General features: G+C 37.8%; 1 protein-coding gene across 2 annotated transcripts in view; it reads right to left on the reverse strand.

Annotated features, from left to right (window-relative positions):
• LOC120423001 (sodium-coupled monocarboxylate transporter 2) overlaps window positions 1-18782 on the reverse strand; it is a 126910-nt gene that overhangs the window by 91751 nt on the left and 16377 nt on the right. For both annotated transcript variants that reach the window (XM_052711005.1, XM_052711003.1), the window contains exons 5-7: window positions 8133-8248; window positions 4950-5113; window positions 3728-3923 (exon numbers count right to left, since the gene is read on the reverse strand). In XM_052711005.1, the coding sequence (XP_052566965.1) occupies window positions 3728-3923; window positions 4950-5113; window positions 8133-8248 (476 nt within the window). The remainder of the gene's footprint in view (window positions 1-3727; window positions 3924-4949; window positions 5114-8132; window positions 8249-18782) is intronic.

Raw genomic sequence — 18782 nt, forward strand, 5'->3', positions numbered from 1 at the left:
TTTCAGAGCATTAAAATATACATTTTCACCTGCTAACAAAAGAAATTTGAAGACATTTGGTTGCACCATTGCCGAGATATAGCAATTTCAATTTAGCAGTTTCAAAAAACGGGTGCCACGATATCACAACACTGCACAGTGGGAAAAAAGGACCCAAAAAATTACCGCAACATGTTTTTGCGCAAACCATCGATTGCTATACACCAAAAGTTTCGTTTTTGCACCAGGAACAATAATCCGATGAAAAATCGCACTGCACGGACCGGTGGCCGGAGTACAGGCCACCGGAAGATCCGGATTTTTGGAAAAATTGACAGATTTATCCAATTGTGAACTGATTAGCTTTCTTCTACCATGAATATTCATGGAAAACAATCCTAGAATAATATTAAATACCATATGACCCATCGGAACCGGTTCCACCGATCTCCGGTGGCCTCATCCGGAACTGCATTTGGAAACAGCGTAAACTAGTCATGCGACGTATCAAACTTCTTAATTTTGGATGGAGAGTATCCTTAAAATGTATTTTTACCTCCGGTGACCGGTTCCCAGGTTCTCCGGTGGTCACATCCGAAGATCATATTTGGCAAATTCCTGAAACCACTCTTGCGACATATCAAACTTCATGTTTTTAAAAGAGGAGTGTATAATTCATGTCCCCATCCAAAATCAAGAAGTTTGATACGTCGCATGACTGGTTAACATTGTTTCCTAATGCGGTTCCGGATGTGGCCACCGGAGATCGGTGGAACCGGTTCCGAAGGGTCCTATGGTATTTAATATTATTCTAGGATTGTTTTGCATGACTATTCATGGTAGAAGAAAGCTAATCAGTTCACAATTGGATAAATCTGAGACTTTTTCCAAAAATCCGGATCTTCCGGTGGCCTGTACTCCGGCCACCGGTCCGTGCAGTGCGATTTTTCATCGGATTATTGTTTCTGGTGCAAAAACGAAGCTTTTGGTGTATAGCAATCGATGGTTTGCGCGAAATCATGTTGCGGTAATTTTTTGGGCCCTTTTTTCCCACTGTGCACTGCTTTGACCAAATCGGCTCAAAATTTTGGTGAAAACTCGTCAAACCGATTCCGTGTGCATGACGAAGCCCGATTTTCAAAAAAAATATTTAATAAAAAGTTAAAAATATTTTTGTGTTTTCATATAAAAAAACGTTAGTTTTTGATTTTTGTATTTTTTAAAAAGCAAATTTTAAAAATTTGGCTTCGTCATACACACGAGATACATCTTGAGATTATTCACCTCAAATTTCAGCCAATTTGGTCCATCCCATCTCGAGATATCGTGGCACCCGTAAATCAACTCGGGGTTTAAAGAAAAACGGCAACAAAGTTTGACAGTCCGCTTTGCGCATGGCAAAATTTTGAGCTGGAATCGTCTCTTACTCAGTTTAATCATGAAATATCTTCATGAAACTTTCAGGAGTGATTACTAATCATCTTTTGAGTGGATTTAACAAATATTCTGAAATATAAATTTTTGTGATTTTCTACATGGGATTGTTAAGGGATTGTCTGATCGATTTGGTGTCTTAGGCTTGGTTTATATTATGATTAGGACTTAAAAAAAAAGATACATGGATTATATTTCTATAACTTTGCCAAAGGCTTCTTGTTACAAATGAAATGCATAGACAATGTCTAATCCAAATGAAAAAAAAAATACAAAGAAAAGTCGATTTTCAAAAACGTAGTTGATTATCTCATAAAAATTTTGAAATATTTTTTTGAATTTTTTTTGAAAATTGTGCTTGATTTTGTTTACATCAGTGAACCACACTAAATCGACTGAAATGTTTGCAGCCACTATGGTCATGAACCATGTGGTTGATTCGCAAATTTTATTGCAGGGAGAATTAAATCAATTATGCAAATAAAAAGTGCCATGGTCACTTGGTATTAATTTAGTCCAGCGGTTTAATGTTGGTTAATAACATCGAATTCTTTGTCGATTTTTTTTAACCTTCCTAAGGTGTTAGGGTCTATATGACCCAGACGGCTTATAAAATGTGCTGTAACTTTTATTCATTCTTACTTACAGACTTGAAACTTTCTGACTTTTCCTAACTTTGTAAAATAATAAACATTTTGCAACCGGAAGCAACCTCCAGCGCCACCTAGAAAGGGTGCTACAAAAAAACTTACGTTAAAGGTGTTAAGGGGTCTATATGACCCCGGAATTAAAAAAGCTGGCAAAAATCAATTTTGCAACCGATTTTCGTTCTTTTGGACGCAAATGAAAGGTATGGATGTCTAGAAAAGCACCTGTGCTATGCGGACCAGATTTGGCCACTTTGGTTCCTGGGAATCGATTCCAAAGGAACAAATTTTCCGGCAAACCGGCTCTCATAAGTTTTATTAGATTTAGCTATGGATTATTGCATAATAAACTATAAATAATCTCTAAAAATACGAGTCATACGCTCCGGAACAGGTTGCATGCCATTTGGATCATATCTGGCCACTCTGGAACCGGTTCCGGATACCCTGGAAGTGGCCAGATAGCTATTTTGGTAAAAGCCTATCGTGCGACATATCAAACTTCATGGAATTACATGCCATGGACACTGGAACCAGCAAAAAGACAATTGGATCTATTCTGGCCACTCTGGGACCGGTTCCAGACACCCTGGAAGTGTAAAGTGCCTAATAGAAAGTGGGGACACGAGTAACTGAGAACCCAGCGATTTTCTGTCAAAAAATTGAGCACCTCCAAGATCTTACACATAAGGTGCTTACAATCTTTACTTCGTCAATAGGATTTGTCAAAATATGAACACCTTCCATTTAAACGCTTGGTAAAATTTGAGTGACCAGCTGTGAGTGGCATTGCATTTTGAGTGCCTTGTCTCCACTTTCTATTAGGCACTTTATGGAAGTGGCCAGATTACTATTTTGGTAAAAGCCTATCGTGCGACATATCAAACTTCATGGAATTACATGCCATGGACACTGGAACCAGCAAAAAGACAATTGGACCATATCTGGCCACTCTGGAACCGGTTCCGGATACCCTGGAAGTGGCCAGATTGCTATTTTGGTAAAAGCCTATCGTGCGACATATCAAACTTCATGGAATTACATGCCATGGACACTGGAACCAGCAAAAAGCCAATTGGACCATATCTGGCCACTCCGGAACCGGTTCCGGATACCTTGAAAGTGGCCAAATGGCTATTTTGGTAAAAACCTAACGTGCGGCATATCAAACTTCATGTAATTACATGCCATGCACGCTGGAATCAGCATAAAACCAATTGGACCAGGCTTTTACCAAAATAGCTATCTGGCCACTTCCAGGGTATCCGGAACCGGTTCCAGAGTGGCCAGATATGATCCAAATGGCATGCAACCTGTTCCGGAGCGTATGACTCGTATTTTTAGAGATTATTTATAGTTTATTATGCAATAATCCATAGCTAAATCTAATAAAACTTATGAGAGCCGGTTTGCCGGAAAATTTGTTCCTTTGGAATCGATTCCCAGGAACCAAAGTGGCCAAATCGGGTCCGCATAGCACAGGTGCTTTTCTAGACATCCATACCTTTCATTTGCGTCCAAAAGAACGAAAATCGGTTGCAAAATGGATTTTTGGCAGCATTTTCAATTCCGGGGTCATATAGACCCCTTAACACCTTTAACGTAAGTTTTTCTTAACATCCCAGGAAGGTTAATACTAGAAAATGCAACAAGTCATTCACACTTACCCCAAGCTTGCGGCGAAAATCCCCGCCACGAAGATTCCGGTTACGAACTTGATGTGGCCGAAAACGTCCATCACGTAGAACGGCACCAGCTGGTCCTTCTCGGAGATCTGTCCCGACCGCAGCGGGTCACATTCGGCGTAGTGGGCAAAAGTCATCAACCCGGTGTAGAAATTGAACAGAAACACCAGCACCAATCCTGTGGAGTTTTTCGATTAAAATCCGAAATCGAGAAAGAGTAAAAAAAGCAAACGAATCGAATATAGTCATTTCGCCAGCAAGTCAAGCAGAAATCAGTGCCCGTGTTCAGTTGGCGGAAAAATAACAACCTTCTCTAGAGTAACAAATTGCGCAAACATTTAATTATCTCTCGCAAACAAATTGCTGGCTAGTGCGGTAGGGTAGGAAAAAAGCGGTACGTGCACGAGTGTATGAATGATGAACGAAAAAGTGGTTTGGCGTGGAGCAAAAAAAAGGGGGGTCCTGCATGGAACTCTACGCACAACTGCTGGTATAACAAATCGAAAAACTATGGCAGTAAAAGTTTCGAACATGGCAGGAGATGGATCACATATTGAGTTGGGTGAAAAACGCTGCTGCACTATGGGAGGGTTAATATTGTTTGCAAATTTAAAGTCGTAATTTTGGTCTTCTCTGTAGTATAGAAATTTAACGTCAAGCAACAATTGAGGACTTCTCATATTAGATGTAAATCATTCGTAAATTTGAGTAATAACAAAACTCTACGTTTTTGAAGTCGCTTCAGTTTCGTCAAGGTATGATAGATTTGGGCTCCCTGAATACGTTCCAATCAACAGAATTGAATTATAGTTGGTTTCCGGCCAATAAATAAAATTGTAAATTTGAGGTATAAGTGGTATGAGCAAAGCAACCCTGCACCTGTTTATCTATGGGAGCAGCAACAATAAGGGGGTGCGCATGGTTGCTTAAAATTATTCCATAGCATAGCATAGCATAGCATAGCATTTACAATTTTTTTTATTAGCTGGAAATTCACTAAAGTCAATTTTATCGATTGTACCGTGTTAAAGGAGCCCAAATCTATCATACCTTAACGAAACTGTGCAATCTTTACAATGTTCAAGCAATTTCCATCAAAAGAACACCAAAATTATGACCACCAGCACACGTTCAAATCGAGTGTGAAGCTCCGCCACCATTCCCGCAGTTTATCAGCGCGAACAGAGTAAAAGTTGGAACTTACCGAGTATCGCGAAATAAATGGCCTTTTTTGCCTTATTGAGCGATTTTAATGACATACATTTCTGAACCGATGCTTGATTTGTGCAAAACAGCGACGTCCAATAGAAGAAGCCCCCAATGATGACCGAGTACACGCTGTGGCGGGTGGTGGGGTTGACATCGGTGCTGTTTTTGGAACCGAGGGGGGAGAGGGGGCGGCGTAGATTGTCATGTTGTACATCAGCATCAGTGGAGCCACGTTTTATTGTTGTTGTTGTTGTCGTTGATTTCGGTTCGAAAAAGGACACGTCACAGTTGACAGTGATCCAGATTCGAAATTTATGCGCCACCGCCGGATCAGACCACGTGTGTATGTGTGTGTGAGTGAGTGTGGGTGGCGATGAATTAGCATTAGGCGAAGAAAAAACGGTGACGCGAAATTCGTGGAAAACATCCCGACATCGATTGAATAGTCATGCGGTAGATTGTCGTTGAGTCACACACCGATCAACCGGGCCAATCACAGCACGGAGTTGTTTTTCGGCGATGATGACGATGAAATGCCGGCAACGTGGTCGACCAAACCCATTGCCAAAGGACACGACGCGTGGGGGCAAACAGTTTATCGTTTGCGTTCAGTTGGTTCAATGAAATGAAAAGAAAACAGAAAACATTGTTAGTAATTGAATAACTTGACGCCCAACAGCCCAAAATTGTGTACCGTAACTCAATAGCCAAACGTCAATCTTATTCACAAAAATCTTGTCTTAATAACTTCAAGCGAAAATCGCCACAAAACACTTTCTCCATTAGAATTCCTCGAAAGAACGAAAAAAAAACAACAGCTATAAACTTTCTTTACGAGGAGAAGTCACCTTCGAGCGCAGCCAAAGGTTCGCGCAAAATTTCATGGAAAAGCACCATAAAAAAACAGTTCTTCGAGTGGCCCAACTTTTGGCCTGACGATGGCGAAATGATAATTTTAGTTTCCTGCCAGAACAACTCGAGACGGCATTAAAATTTCATTGTTTCAATAATTAAACCGCGGACCGCGTTGAGTCACGTCGAAAGATACCATACCATTTGGCAAGCTTGTCGTGAATGGAAGAATTCATTCGCAGACTTAACGAGGTCACCAGTCCTGGCTTGGAATGACATGGCACTTGAATTGGCGCAAGTTGGTCTTTCGGTCACGGTTTGACAATGTGAAATACTGTTTGCTTAATATAATTTCTACTTATTTATTATTTTGTTAAATTTTCTGATATTAAAATTCTTGATAAGTCTCAAAAGCAGTAAAAACAGCCTTATAAAATTTACTTTACTTTTTCACTTTTTTTTTTTTTCGAAATTATATTTTTACCGTAATTAGGAGGTTATTTTGAGCAACTTTTGTTCTACGAAAAACATTACTTCTCTTGTTTTAAAATGTCCATGAATCATTTTTGTTTTTTTTAATTTGCATAAATCTTATTTAATTTCTGTTTGTTTTTGATTACTTATCATTGCTATGTAGCTATCTAGTTTTTCATATTTTTACATAATTTTAGTTCAAGTTTTTTAATTTTTTTGGGTCGAAATCAAACAAACTTTGCAAAGTTTTCCTAATTATATTCGTGATTTAAAAAAAAATCTGAAAATACACACAGCGATTCCATAAAAAAAAATACAAACTCGATATTTTAAAATGGTGGTTCCAAATTTTCGGAAAAAAACAAAATAGCATTGTTTTCAACAAATATTTTTCCCTAAAATGTCTAACCCTATGACCCATTTTGGACCATTTTAAAATTTATAATTAAAAACTCAAAAGTTTGTCATTTTGTGTCTACCACGGTTGTTAATCGATAGAATTATCGTCGATAATATTATCGTCTAACGATAGCAATATCGGTTCTTAAATTGACTTAATCATTTAATGTCATGTTAAATTTTCAATGCATTCACTAAGAATATATTTTTTCATAATGTAGTAAGTTTCAAAGCATAAACACTTTTAAAAAATCACAAAATGCACTATTTAAAAAAAATACTAAAATTTTCATAATTGGCAATATAGGTATCAAACGAAGCGAAATTTGGTAAGCTTATTTGGTAATACCGTATTTTTCGAAAGTACTAAAACTTTCACGAAAAAGCGTAATTTTTCGAAAATACTCAAATTATCATAATTTGTGACATGGGTATCAATGAAGCGAAATTTGGTATACTTTTTCTTTTTATTAGAGTTTAAAATTTTCACAAAATACCGTTTTTTTTTAAAAACTCATTTTTTATAAATTGCAACATGGGCAACAAAAGATTTGAAATTTTGCATGCATTTTCACAATTTGAGAGTTTTTGGAATAAAATACTTTAATTTTCACAAATACCGTATTTTATCAGAAAGTACTAAAATTTTCATAATTTGCAATTTGGGTATCGAAAAATTTCAAATTTTGCATGAATTTTTACTGTTTTAGAGTGTTTTTTTTTTTGTTAAATACTATTTTTTTTAAATACCGTATATTTTGAATGTACTCAAATTATCATAATTTACAATATGGGTATCAAACCATTTTAAATTTTCGATGCATTTTTATTATTTGAGAGTTTTTGGAATAAAATACTAAAATTTTCACAAAATACCGTATTTTTCGAAAATTCTCAAAATTTCATTATTTGCAACATAAATATCAAAAGATTTGAAATTTTGGATGTATTTCACTATTTCTGAGTTTTTGATAAAATACTCAAATTCAAAAAAAATATTTTCAAGTACTCAAATTTTAATAATTTGCGATATGAGTATCAAACGAGTTCAAAATTTGCATGCATTTTCGCTGTTTTAGATTTTTTTTTTTTTAATTACTCAAATTTTCAAAAAATACCCTATTTTAATTTTGAAAGTACTATTTTTTTTTAATTTGCAATATGGGTATCAAACGATTTAAAATTTTGCATACATTTTCACTATTTAAGAGTTTTTGGAATAAAATACTCAAATCATCACTAAATACCGTATTTTTCGAAAATACTCAAATTTTTATAATTTGCAACATGAGTATCAAACAAAGCGAAATTTGGTATGGTTTTTCACGTTTTTAGGGTTTTTTTTTTTTTTGTTAAATACTCAATTTTTTATTAAGTTCTATATTTTAGATTGGATCCCTTCTAGAACTCTGATTAGGCTGAACGAAATCTGTTGAACATCCGTCATACTTACTTTAGCAATTCGATGCGATCGTGTTTATTAGCCATTGAAAACACTTCTCCCGGACCTCCAGTATAGTGCCATCCGAGGGCTACAACCAAAATGAGGGAGATAGCAAGTACACATGCCTGAAATCATAAAGAAAAGAATGTGTTTAAGGTTAAAATAAATTGGGGTAAAACTATACTGAAAAGAATCAAAGCAGACATTATTCAATCAGGCTGTTACGAAATCTATCAACACAACGGCAACCAACTAAATTCCCACGTGGTGAAAGGTCCCCCAACCCACCCCTCACTCCTTCTCAGCTGATCGATTGCGTGAACATCAACCCAGACATACCGACTAATTTTTCACCGGCAGCCCGAAAGTCGTCGAAGCTCTTGCCCTCTCATCTCCTCACATGTGGTGTGGTACTCAAAGCAAATTGAAAAGGGAACCTTCTCTCCCTCCCCCCCCCCCCCCCCTTCAGGCTAGAAAAATGAGACACGTGTGCTCGGGGGAATTGGCCCAATTCATTCAACCGTTTTGCACCCCCAGAGACCGACCGCAATCTTTCACCGAAAATACACACACCTTCACCCGACTGGTGCTCTCTGTTTGGCTAATCGGAATTTCTTCACTTTCTTAGGGGGCTCTTTCCCTCTCTCCTCAGAAACATGCCCCAGTCGGCATTCTTTTGCCAGGCATAATGACTAGCAATTAATCTTCATAAGGATATCACAGGTGGAATTACGGTGCAATTTCTTCACTTTTGTAATCTAACTTTGCCTATTTTTATTAGTATACTTTGTGGGATTTCACCATTGTTAGGGGTGGAAAAAGAGAGTATGGACCCATCTTGAAATGAAGGCCCAATGTCTGCTCGAATACCACCAGGGTAACAAAATTCCTCTTTAAAATAAGTAAGCACCTGTGCTCTGCTTTAAGCAGACGAAAATGTTAAGAATAAATTTCCATTAACCGTATTTATTTTGTCACCTTTCTGGCACCTCCCCGGATATGCCTGTCCCCTCCAAGCTTTATGCTAATACAAAGCCCCATCCGTCTCCATCTTCAAGACAACCTACTTAATCAGTGGACCTTTTTGGGTGCTCAAAAGCAGAGGTAGCAACAGTAGCACCCGAATATAACTGTTAAACTTTCACAGCTGAGCAATTCCACCGCAGTATTCAAAATAAGACCAACCCGACACCTCTTCTAGGGCAGGGAAGACCCGAGATGTTTCTTCCGTTCAACAGAGCAGCGGCGGTCCGGCGGTGTGGTGCTAATGAATGCATAATTTGTCTAATTATAACCACCGAAAAGTGGCTTGGTAGCATGGTGTGCTTTTTGCGCCCTTTTCCCGCGAAATGTAGTACTGCCGCGTACTACTCGGAATTTACTCGCGAAATCCTTCTCCTTTTGCCGGGGTCGACCTTTTTTCCGAGGATCCTCCGGCTCTGGCTGGTGCCTAATGTAGCAATACCCATTTCAAAGTGAAACATCACGGTAAATAGAGCTCTTGGTCTGGGTGGCTTATGGTTCAGGGTAGCTTTAGGCTTCTTGCTACCGTGCTTCTTGATGAAGAAATTAACGTGAAAGCAGAAACTGAGAATTATTCTAAATTTCTCGTACATTTTCATGAATTAAACTTAGAATTTGTTTTTTTTTTTTTTTTTTTTTGTAAAAGCTATGAGGAAACGAAAAGTGTACTAAACATCAATTAACTAATCTAATTCAACGCAATTTTCAAAAAGTCCATAAATAACATTTTCCTCTCACTCGCTGTAATCCACGTTCAAGCGTAACATCATTGCCCTACTTTTCAACACGTTGCGAAACTTTTTTGTCTCGTTATTTGCTGTTCCTTTTAAATGGGGAAAGTATCGCTCCCCCCAAAAAAAAAAGTGCCACGCTGTAAAAGATGAAAAAATTTGATTCAAAAAGTTTTATTGCGAAACGTTTTACGCACTGGCCCACCACACAAAAAACCGAATACAAAAGGATAAAGTGATAAAGTAATAAGCAATTTTCGCCGTTGAACAAAAAGTTAATTATGGAAGCGAGAGGAAAGTGTCAGCATCATCATTATTGATCGAAGGGTCTACAGAATAAAAAGGATAAATCGTTTTTCAAAAAAAAAATCACAAAACAAAAAGAGCCTTTTACCCTTAACATCCATTTTCAGCCTGCTTTTATCTCAAAAGAGCCCCACACAGCTCTGCACTTGATTTTAAACGGCTCAATTAACGTCTCTTTCCAAGGCAAAAAGGCCCGTCAATCACAGGCTCCAATCTATCATTGCAGTCAAGTGCCAGGAAGCTTTCAGAATTGATCGTACCTCATGAGTCACAGGCTAATCACCGAGCCCACGTGACGCAATTCATTTTCCAGCCCCATTTAAAAATCGTCCAAATTAAGAAATTTTATTCTGCGAACGCTCAACGCACGGTTTGACGATCTCACAAGGACAGACAAAAGCAGCTTAGCGCGTCTTTTTGTTGAAAAGCGCCGGAAAAACAAAAGGAAAAATCACTGACTTTGATATACGATATCCGATTACGACAATCAGTCATATGTAAATTCTTCGACAATATTTCGTTCAACTCAATACCCTGCCTTGCTGGCTGGGAGATCCCCCCCCCCCCCCCCACTTGATTGACGGGAGAAAACAGCAGGAAACAAAAAGGCTTTTATATGCTGCTTGCCCCCCTTCATTTTCCCGCTGAAAGTTACACAGCATCCGTGCCATGGAAGGAGCAAGGCCACGAGCAAGACGGTTGAGGCAGGTGCCGAGTGACTGATCACCTTACACATCACCATTTCGTCGTTGACGCTGCGAGGGAATAGTGGGATTTGATTCATATTTTATTTTAGAATCTAGGAAAGTGGTAATGGAAAATATGAGTCTCATGAGAATGCTCCAGATTCTAAAAACAAATATTTTAAAATTAAAGGTTTTTTTTTCAAATTACAAGTGCTATCCTTTGAGACTTCGGACAACGATTAAATTTTGTTTTTTGATTTGGAAGATACTTAGAGTGAACTTTGTAAGACCAAATTAGACATTTCGCATCATAAGTTCGTCCACAGATGGATTTAAATATTCAAAAATCTGCATCATGAGAACGGATTTCTGATCATTTGGTGTCTTCGGCAAAGTTGTTGGTATGAGGCATTCTAGTCAGAAATGTACCATCCAAAGTAACACTTAGATTGGGGGATGAGGTTTGGCGATTGTTCAAGCTCCATACTAAATAGATTTTATTTGTATGTCCACGGATTTCAAAAAAAAGTGTCCACGTGGTTTATGGATGGTCCCTACGAGGAGCTCGTCATACCTAGATTTTTTGTTGAAAAGAACCTATAAGCTACACAGAAAAAAATTGTGTAAATTTGGAAGCTTTAATTTTGGAAGGTTGAATATTACTTCTTTTATGATATAATTTTACCTCAATTTAGACTGAAAAAGTGACATTACACCAGAAAAGTGGTAAAATTAAGCATTTCCAGAGGTAAAATTACACCTTTTTTCTGACATAAAAGATGTACCCCTTCCCAGATGTAATATTACCATGATTTTTTTTTCTGTGTATTGTCTTTCATATGGTTATAGGACTCTATCTAATCTAATCTAATCTAATCAGACCCTAGCGCAGCCAATCTTTCGAAGGGATTCTGGAGAGTGCCTTAGGTAAGATTACGCCTAGCACTCTTCTTGTTATTTATTAACAGTTGTAGTGCGCCATTGCGTTAGAAATGCATTGAAACATCACAACCCTGTTGGACTGAAGTCCGGCGGTCGTGCGATTCTAGGCGTTATCTCTCGATGTCGATTGTGTCCTGCCATTTTCGAGCGTTTGTCGTGCATTTGATCGAATGTCAAAGGTGACATCTGCAGTTCGTGTTGGTACGAGTAGGCCACGCAATTTGATGACAAATCAGTTTTTTAGTCCATCCAGAAAAGTTTAAAGTGAAAAACTTGTGTTAATTTTTTCTTTTGTAATAAGAAATTTTGTTCCAGATTCAGCAGCATGACGAAACCAACGAGACAAACAAATGAATGAGGTATATTTAAATTGCGGTGTGTTACTATTTTTGCATATCAAACTTTGATTTCAGATGATGAGAAAAATGCTGATCTTGCCACAAGAGATCAACAACGGCCAAGAAGAATGAAGCTAAGACGAGTTCTGAGCCTGGCATCAAAAAGTGGACGATAAATATTTAGTGAATAATAAAATGTGCATGTTTGCTAACGGAATCTCTTTTATTTGCATCAAATTAACCAAAAAATCCGAAACGAGAGGAACCGACAATGGCAGGACAATCTAAATAACAAAGTCGCCCGAAATCGGCCCGACAACGGCCCGTCAACGTCGATTTTCTCAAACGTCGATTTCGACGATCGTCGGACAAAGTGTTGCATATACGCACGAAAAGGGCCCGAATTCCGTCGGACAAACCGTCGGAATTCGGGCCGTTTTGTCGAGCCGTCGGGTGGTTTTCGGGCCGTTGTCGGCCCGGTCCGTCTGTCAGGGAAGCGTTAAACCGGCCAGGCCTACTGCGTAAAGCCGTATCGCAGAGATTACTCGTAATTGGGTTGAGTTTGAGCACTGAGTGTTCGAACAACAACACAATTCTGAATCGACAGGGGAGGAAGAAGCGTGGGGACACACCACCATACGCTTCGAGATTTTGGTTGTATTCGTTGGGAGCACCATGCTAAGAAGGTTTGTTACTCCTGGACCTACTGGGATGGGACATTGTATTTCCACGAATGCCCTGGACACTATTTGCCGTGGTTATAGCGCCACAACTCGCTCTCTGTAACAGTATTCCAAATCCCATTCCACGCTCACCAAGTCGTCATGGCCTCCAAAGGACGGAGGATCGAACCCCGCCTCGAGCGACTTTGATTTTTCGTTCATATTCATCATTTAAAATTTATGTGTTCTTAACTTTCTCGTTGGGAGCAGATGGGAATCGAACCCAGAACCATGCGCTTACAAAGCGAACACCGTAACCAGTCAGCCACGGCCACTCCTCCTTTATATGATTAAGGACTTTATAAAAAAACTCTAGATATTTCAGTTTAATTATTTTTTTAACTGGGCCTTTCTTAAATTCAACTTTTCACAAAAAAAAATGTATTGCGAAAAATTTTAGATATGATTTGAATGAAAAAAAAATAACCTTTTGAGCTATAATGACACAAGTTGACCAAAACTTAATTCGCGTTGTTGCCAATTTTTAAAAAACAAAAAACTGTGTATTAATAGATGGAAAATTTCCAATAAATTTGCTTCAAGAACATTGCAAAATGGAAAAATTTCATTTAAAAACAAAAATAACCTTTGCATTTAAAAAGTCTCAAAAGACTAATTTTTTAATGTTCATTTTGATTTTTTTTTCGGAGACCGGCAAATTTCACGATAGTTTCACTTTTTGACATATTAAAATCGGTGGCATATTTGATGAGTTATCGTCACTGAAAAATTCAACGTTTATTATGTAAAGAAAACCTATTTTTTCCTGAAATCGAAACTTTTCTATTGCAAATTTGAATCCAAAAATAAAGTAAAAAAAATACTTTTTATCCACAGTTCTCGAAAATCATGATTTTTATGAAAAATCACAAGCTAATGAGTTTTAACCTACTTGTGAATTAGCTAAAAATACGGCATTTTTGCATCTAAAACGAATTCAAAAACGAGAAATGTAAAAAAAAATCCTTGCCGAGGACACCAAATGATCAGAGATACCGTTCTCAGATTTTTGAAATGTTTTTTGTATGGAGACCAGCGATGGAATAATCATCATCAAAAGAAAATCATTGGACGTTCATCAAGAGAAAAAATCCGAAGGGAGTATGGCTCTTCTCTCTCGCGCACGAAAGATCGGTAAAAGGAATCTAAAAAAATCATCATCTTGATTATTCGGTGGAATATCTTTTTCAATACAACACTTGCAAGTGTAACGTCACACGTCGAAAAACGACCTGTCACATTTTGTAGATGGGCAATGTGTGTAAACAAACTGAAATAAATACTTTTAAGTGGTGCTGATAAGGAAATTCACAAAAAATCATCAGCAGATTGATTTTCTTGGAGAAGTTCGGGAGCGAATATCATTTCCGTGATTTGCCTCCTCTCTCTTTCGCGGGTGAAGAAAGTTCGCAAGCGAAATTGATTTTTTTGCGATTATTCCATCCCTGATGGAGACTTTGGTCATCGAAAATTTCATCTAAATCCATAAAAACAAAAAAAAATGCTGGGAGAATTCCTAATCAGGAAAATCATGTTATATTTACAAAAGGTGTTTATTTTGTGTTTATTTGAAAGGAGGGCCTCTTGGCGCGGTGGTTAGCGGCTTCGGCTGCCGATCCCTAAGTTGCTATGGGGCGCGGGTTCAATTCCCGCCTTATCCTCCTGGCCTTCTATCGGATGGGGAAGTAAAACGTAGGTCCATTTGCGTAAAAGAGGTTTTGAGTGACTCACCACACATAACCTTCGGACGCCTAGAAATGAGCAGAAACTTGCAACAGAGACCACAAAAGACCCGGGGGTCGTTAAAGTGGATTGCTTTGCTTTTTTTTTGAAAGGTGTTAAATTTGATGATGTTTGTTTACTACTTTTTATATCAATTTTCTTAATTTTATCCTGAAAAGTGGTACTTTCAACATTAAATGTGGTGAAACCTATTTTTTTTTCATTCGTGGTAAAACTGCGTAAACGTCATCCACAAATTATGTCTTTTATGGATTACGCAAATAGAAATAAACATACACCAAACATTTTATAATTCAAATCAATACATTTTAATTGTGTTGTTAGCAACTCAAAATCATTAAATACAAATGGTACTTCAATGTGTTTTTAAATGTTTTGGGGTTATATGAAATGTATATTAAATATTTCTAAGTTTCAAAGTCACCCAAAAAAAAAACAAATATCCAATCTCAGGTCTTTTGTGCAAAAATCGAAAATAACAAATAATTTTATTACTAAACAATTTAGTTTGTGCGTGAGTTTTTTTCTTCCAAATTCAGTGTCATCCCATTTTTGGCAACACGACTTTTCGTCACATTTCCTCTCATCAAAATGACTGATGAATGAGACTTACTTCATTTTTCTTCCAAATTGTCGATCGAAAACTAATCTAAAACAATTTCAAAATAGACGTTAATTTGTAGCAACCAGAAATGTCTAAAAAAATCGTGTTGCAAAAAAACGGGATGGCACTGTTATGTAAAAGTTTTGTTTTGTATAAAGTAGTCGTTTTTTGTTCAAATTCTTTGTTTGAATCCTAATTCCAATTCAAAATAACCGGGATTAACGTTTTCAAATGCTTCGTGACTTATACTCAAAATGAATCCAAATTTGACTTTCCTCGTTAAGAGAAACATTATTAATGGTAAAAAAGGAAGAAATACGAAATCGATAATTATCGCAGGAAATAGAAAATCTTATCAAATAATTTAAACTTTGACCACCAAAAAAATAGCATTCACACTGTCCCAAAATTCGCAAAGAAAGCTAGCCACAAAAGATTTAAATTTCCAACCTTCTGCGCTATTCAAATTCAGTGGAAAATCACAAATTTCCCACAGTTCACCGCGTCCGCCGCCACCAGCGAAAACTTGCCAATTTCCATTGAGCGGAAAATTTGCCCAATCAAAGTCACGAGCTCAGTGCGCGCAGATGACTGATTTCCTTCGAAATTTGACATTCTTCCCCTCTCTCATTTTTTTTCTTCTTTGCGCCAACATGTGTACAGCAAATCTGACAACCGCTTATTGCTTTTCCCGTGGGCCCTTACAAATGCCATATTAGGAGGAACTCCCGGGGAGCCGGGCGGGGGCACCACGTGGACGGTTTGGCCAAGTTTTTGCGACAACAGCGCGGCGAGCTTATCAAAGAAAACGCAGGCAGCCAGCAAAAACAGGAAATAAATGTAAGCTATTTTCCGCGGGCACGTCACAACTCAATCAAACTCGCAGCGCCCGGACCAAATAATAACATCGTGAACTCGCAAAGTTAAGCTCATCAAAATTTCGCAGAATGGGCGGTAAGCAGTCTATTTCCGCAAATGCGCCTTACGCGTAGGGACCATGTCTGGGTTTTGTTTTGATTGGCAGTGTAATCGTTTGGTTTTTGAATCGCAAAAATGTTTAAATTTTGTAAACGAAGTAAAGTTAGTATACAACAGCTTAACTTTTCTCAACTTCATGATTTTCTGTTGCGGTAATGTAGCTTTATCGTCTTCAAATGACTTCCATTTCCTTAACTTGGTCTCATATTTCAGCCCCAATATGCTAAACTGGTGTTCAGCGTAAGAAATGAGAGGACAGACTTCCGATTGACCTTTTTTGCAGCAATTCAAACGAAATGATACCATTTCCAAAACTGTTTATAAATGAAACAAAAATCCAAAGACCTTTGTTCGGGCCACCCCGCTGAGACATTGATGGGTTCAAAGTGGATACCCTCTCGGGCGACCAGCGTTTGTCCTCTGCTCCGATACCATTTGGAAAAGGACTGTGGACTGTGGCAAAAAGGGATCACAAGTGCAAATTGGCACTTATCAACTCTCCCACCACACCCCAACCCCATCGCCGATGCCATAGCAAAAGAACCACACGGTCGCGTGCTGTGAGACAAATTTTTAAAAGGAAAACTGCGATGCGGCGATAAAAATAAGAACTTGTTTGTACGTCGTCATAAAGATGACATTAAATTGATAAGGCGAGCGAACTCTCTCGGTTTGTGATTTGCACGAGGCCACAGGAACCAATGGCAAAATTGTGTGTATAATGTTTGCAGATTGAACTGGAAAAATGGTAGAACATCAGAAGAAGAATATTTATCGAGCATTTCCACCGATATGATATTACATAAAAGCATTTTTATGTTGCTTGGTGATGACTTTGCAGAAAAATCGGTTCATTCCATCAGGATCACAAGCTGATCCCTTTCACAAAATAAATTGGATGGAACATAACATAAACTACCCATTCCCATCAATCGAGAGAATCCATTATGCACGTTCATTAGGCCTTGACGAATACTTCTTAAAACACTCGTACATGAGTCCATTCCAAGTGCTATAAACTTGTAATCAATTTAATCCTATTAAATATCCAATTCGACAAGCGATTCTTCCCCACTGATTGCTTTCAATCACGTACCAAGACGACGAAAATCCATAATTGGGAATATGCTATTCAGCAAACACACACTCCCGCACGCACATCTGGCAATTAGATTCACATCCGACGATCCGACGTCAGGGCCCCGCCAATGCCATTTCAATGACAATTCCTTGCGACTTCCTAGCCCAACCTTAAACGACGATCTGCGTGACATGTAGGTTCTCGAAAAAGCTCGTTTTCCCCCAGAATGCTATAAACCCAACCTCAGCGCACCCCCACTCCAGTGGTGCCACCGCCGCAGATACGCTTTGATTCGCGATCTAATCTGTCTCCAGTGTGTTCTTATTATTTCTCGCTCCAGCACCGTTCCCGAGGTGGGCTGTACGGAAGGTACGGGAGGTTTTGTTGTTGTTCCTGGAGTATATCTGCTTACAGACACACACATAATCCGTTCATCTTGGGGTAGCACAGCTTCCGAAAACGAACGGGGAAATAGTTGACGGTGGGTTGCAAGGTGGATGTTTGCAGAAAAATTCTATTTGAAAAATTGCGTTTCAAGACGACATTATTAAATTTATTAATCTAAATCAGTAATTCTAAATCAATTTTACACAAATTCACATAAACATATAACCCCACATTTTGTTTCAGGATTATTATAAAATCAGATGTTTTGAAATGAAATTATTTGTTATTTCAGATTTTTCCCGTATACAGCAATCTCTAAAATAGCTTGTGCATAATCCAAATCAAGAGTGAAGAGTGATGCTAAAAATAACTGTCAACGCAGAAAAATGCTTTTTAAATCGTTTTCTGTTAATTGCACGTTACGGTGACAATAAAAATATCGATATCAGGATACCCCCTGACTAGATTCCAAAATATTTTTTTTTTGAAATTACAAGCCAAAATTTGTTTGAAATTACAAGCCAAAATTTCATCATTTCAATTTAAAAAAAATGTAAAAAGCATTATATACCCGTACAGTTGATATGCAAGCATTAATTTTCAAAAAATGTAAAATTTGACGAAAAAAATAAATTTGGCGAAAAAAAAAACTTTTTGCGGTTTAGCACATTAGTAATTCTATACGAAATCGGCCGATTTCAATAATTTTGCTTTTATGTATTTTTTGATTTGGCTTAAACTTTGACCCAAGAAATAATTTTGTGTTATTGATTCACTCATACAAGTCGCCATACAATTTTGGCAGCTGTCCATACAAAAATGGTAGGTATATATTTGAAAATCTGTTACTTTGAAGGAATTTTCTGATCATTGGTGTCTTGCGTCTTGTTGAAGGTATATACCAAGAATAATTCGAGACCCGCAACTTTTGAGCCATAGAGAAGTCAAGAATTTTGCCGCCGAGTTCTAATTTAAAAAAGGGATTTTTGGAGAAAAAAATCCAAATTTCATACATAACATTGCTTTTCACCTAATTTTTGTTATTCAAATTTTAATTTGCATACAAAAAGTACTTCAAAGATTTGCTGATAAAGAGCCCCGTTTAAAAGATATAGCCA

This window comes from Culex pipiens, chromosome 3 (assembly GCF_016801865.2).
Source record: "Culex pipiens pallens isolate TS chromosome 3, TS_CPP_V2, whole genome shotgun sequence".
Lineage (NCBI taxonomy): Eukaryota > Metazoa > Arthropoda > Insecta > Diptera > Culicidae > Culex > Culex pipiens.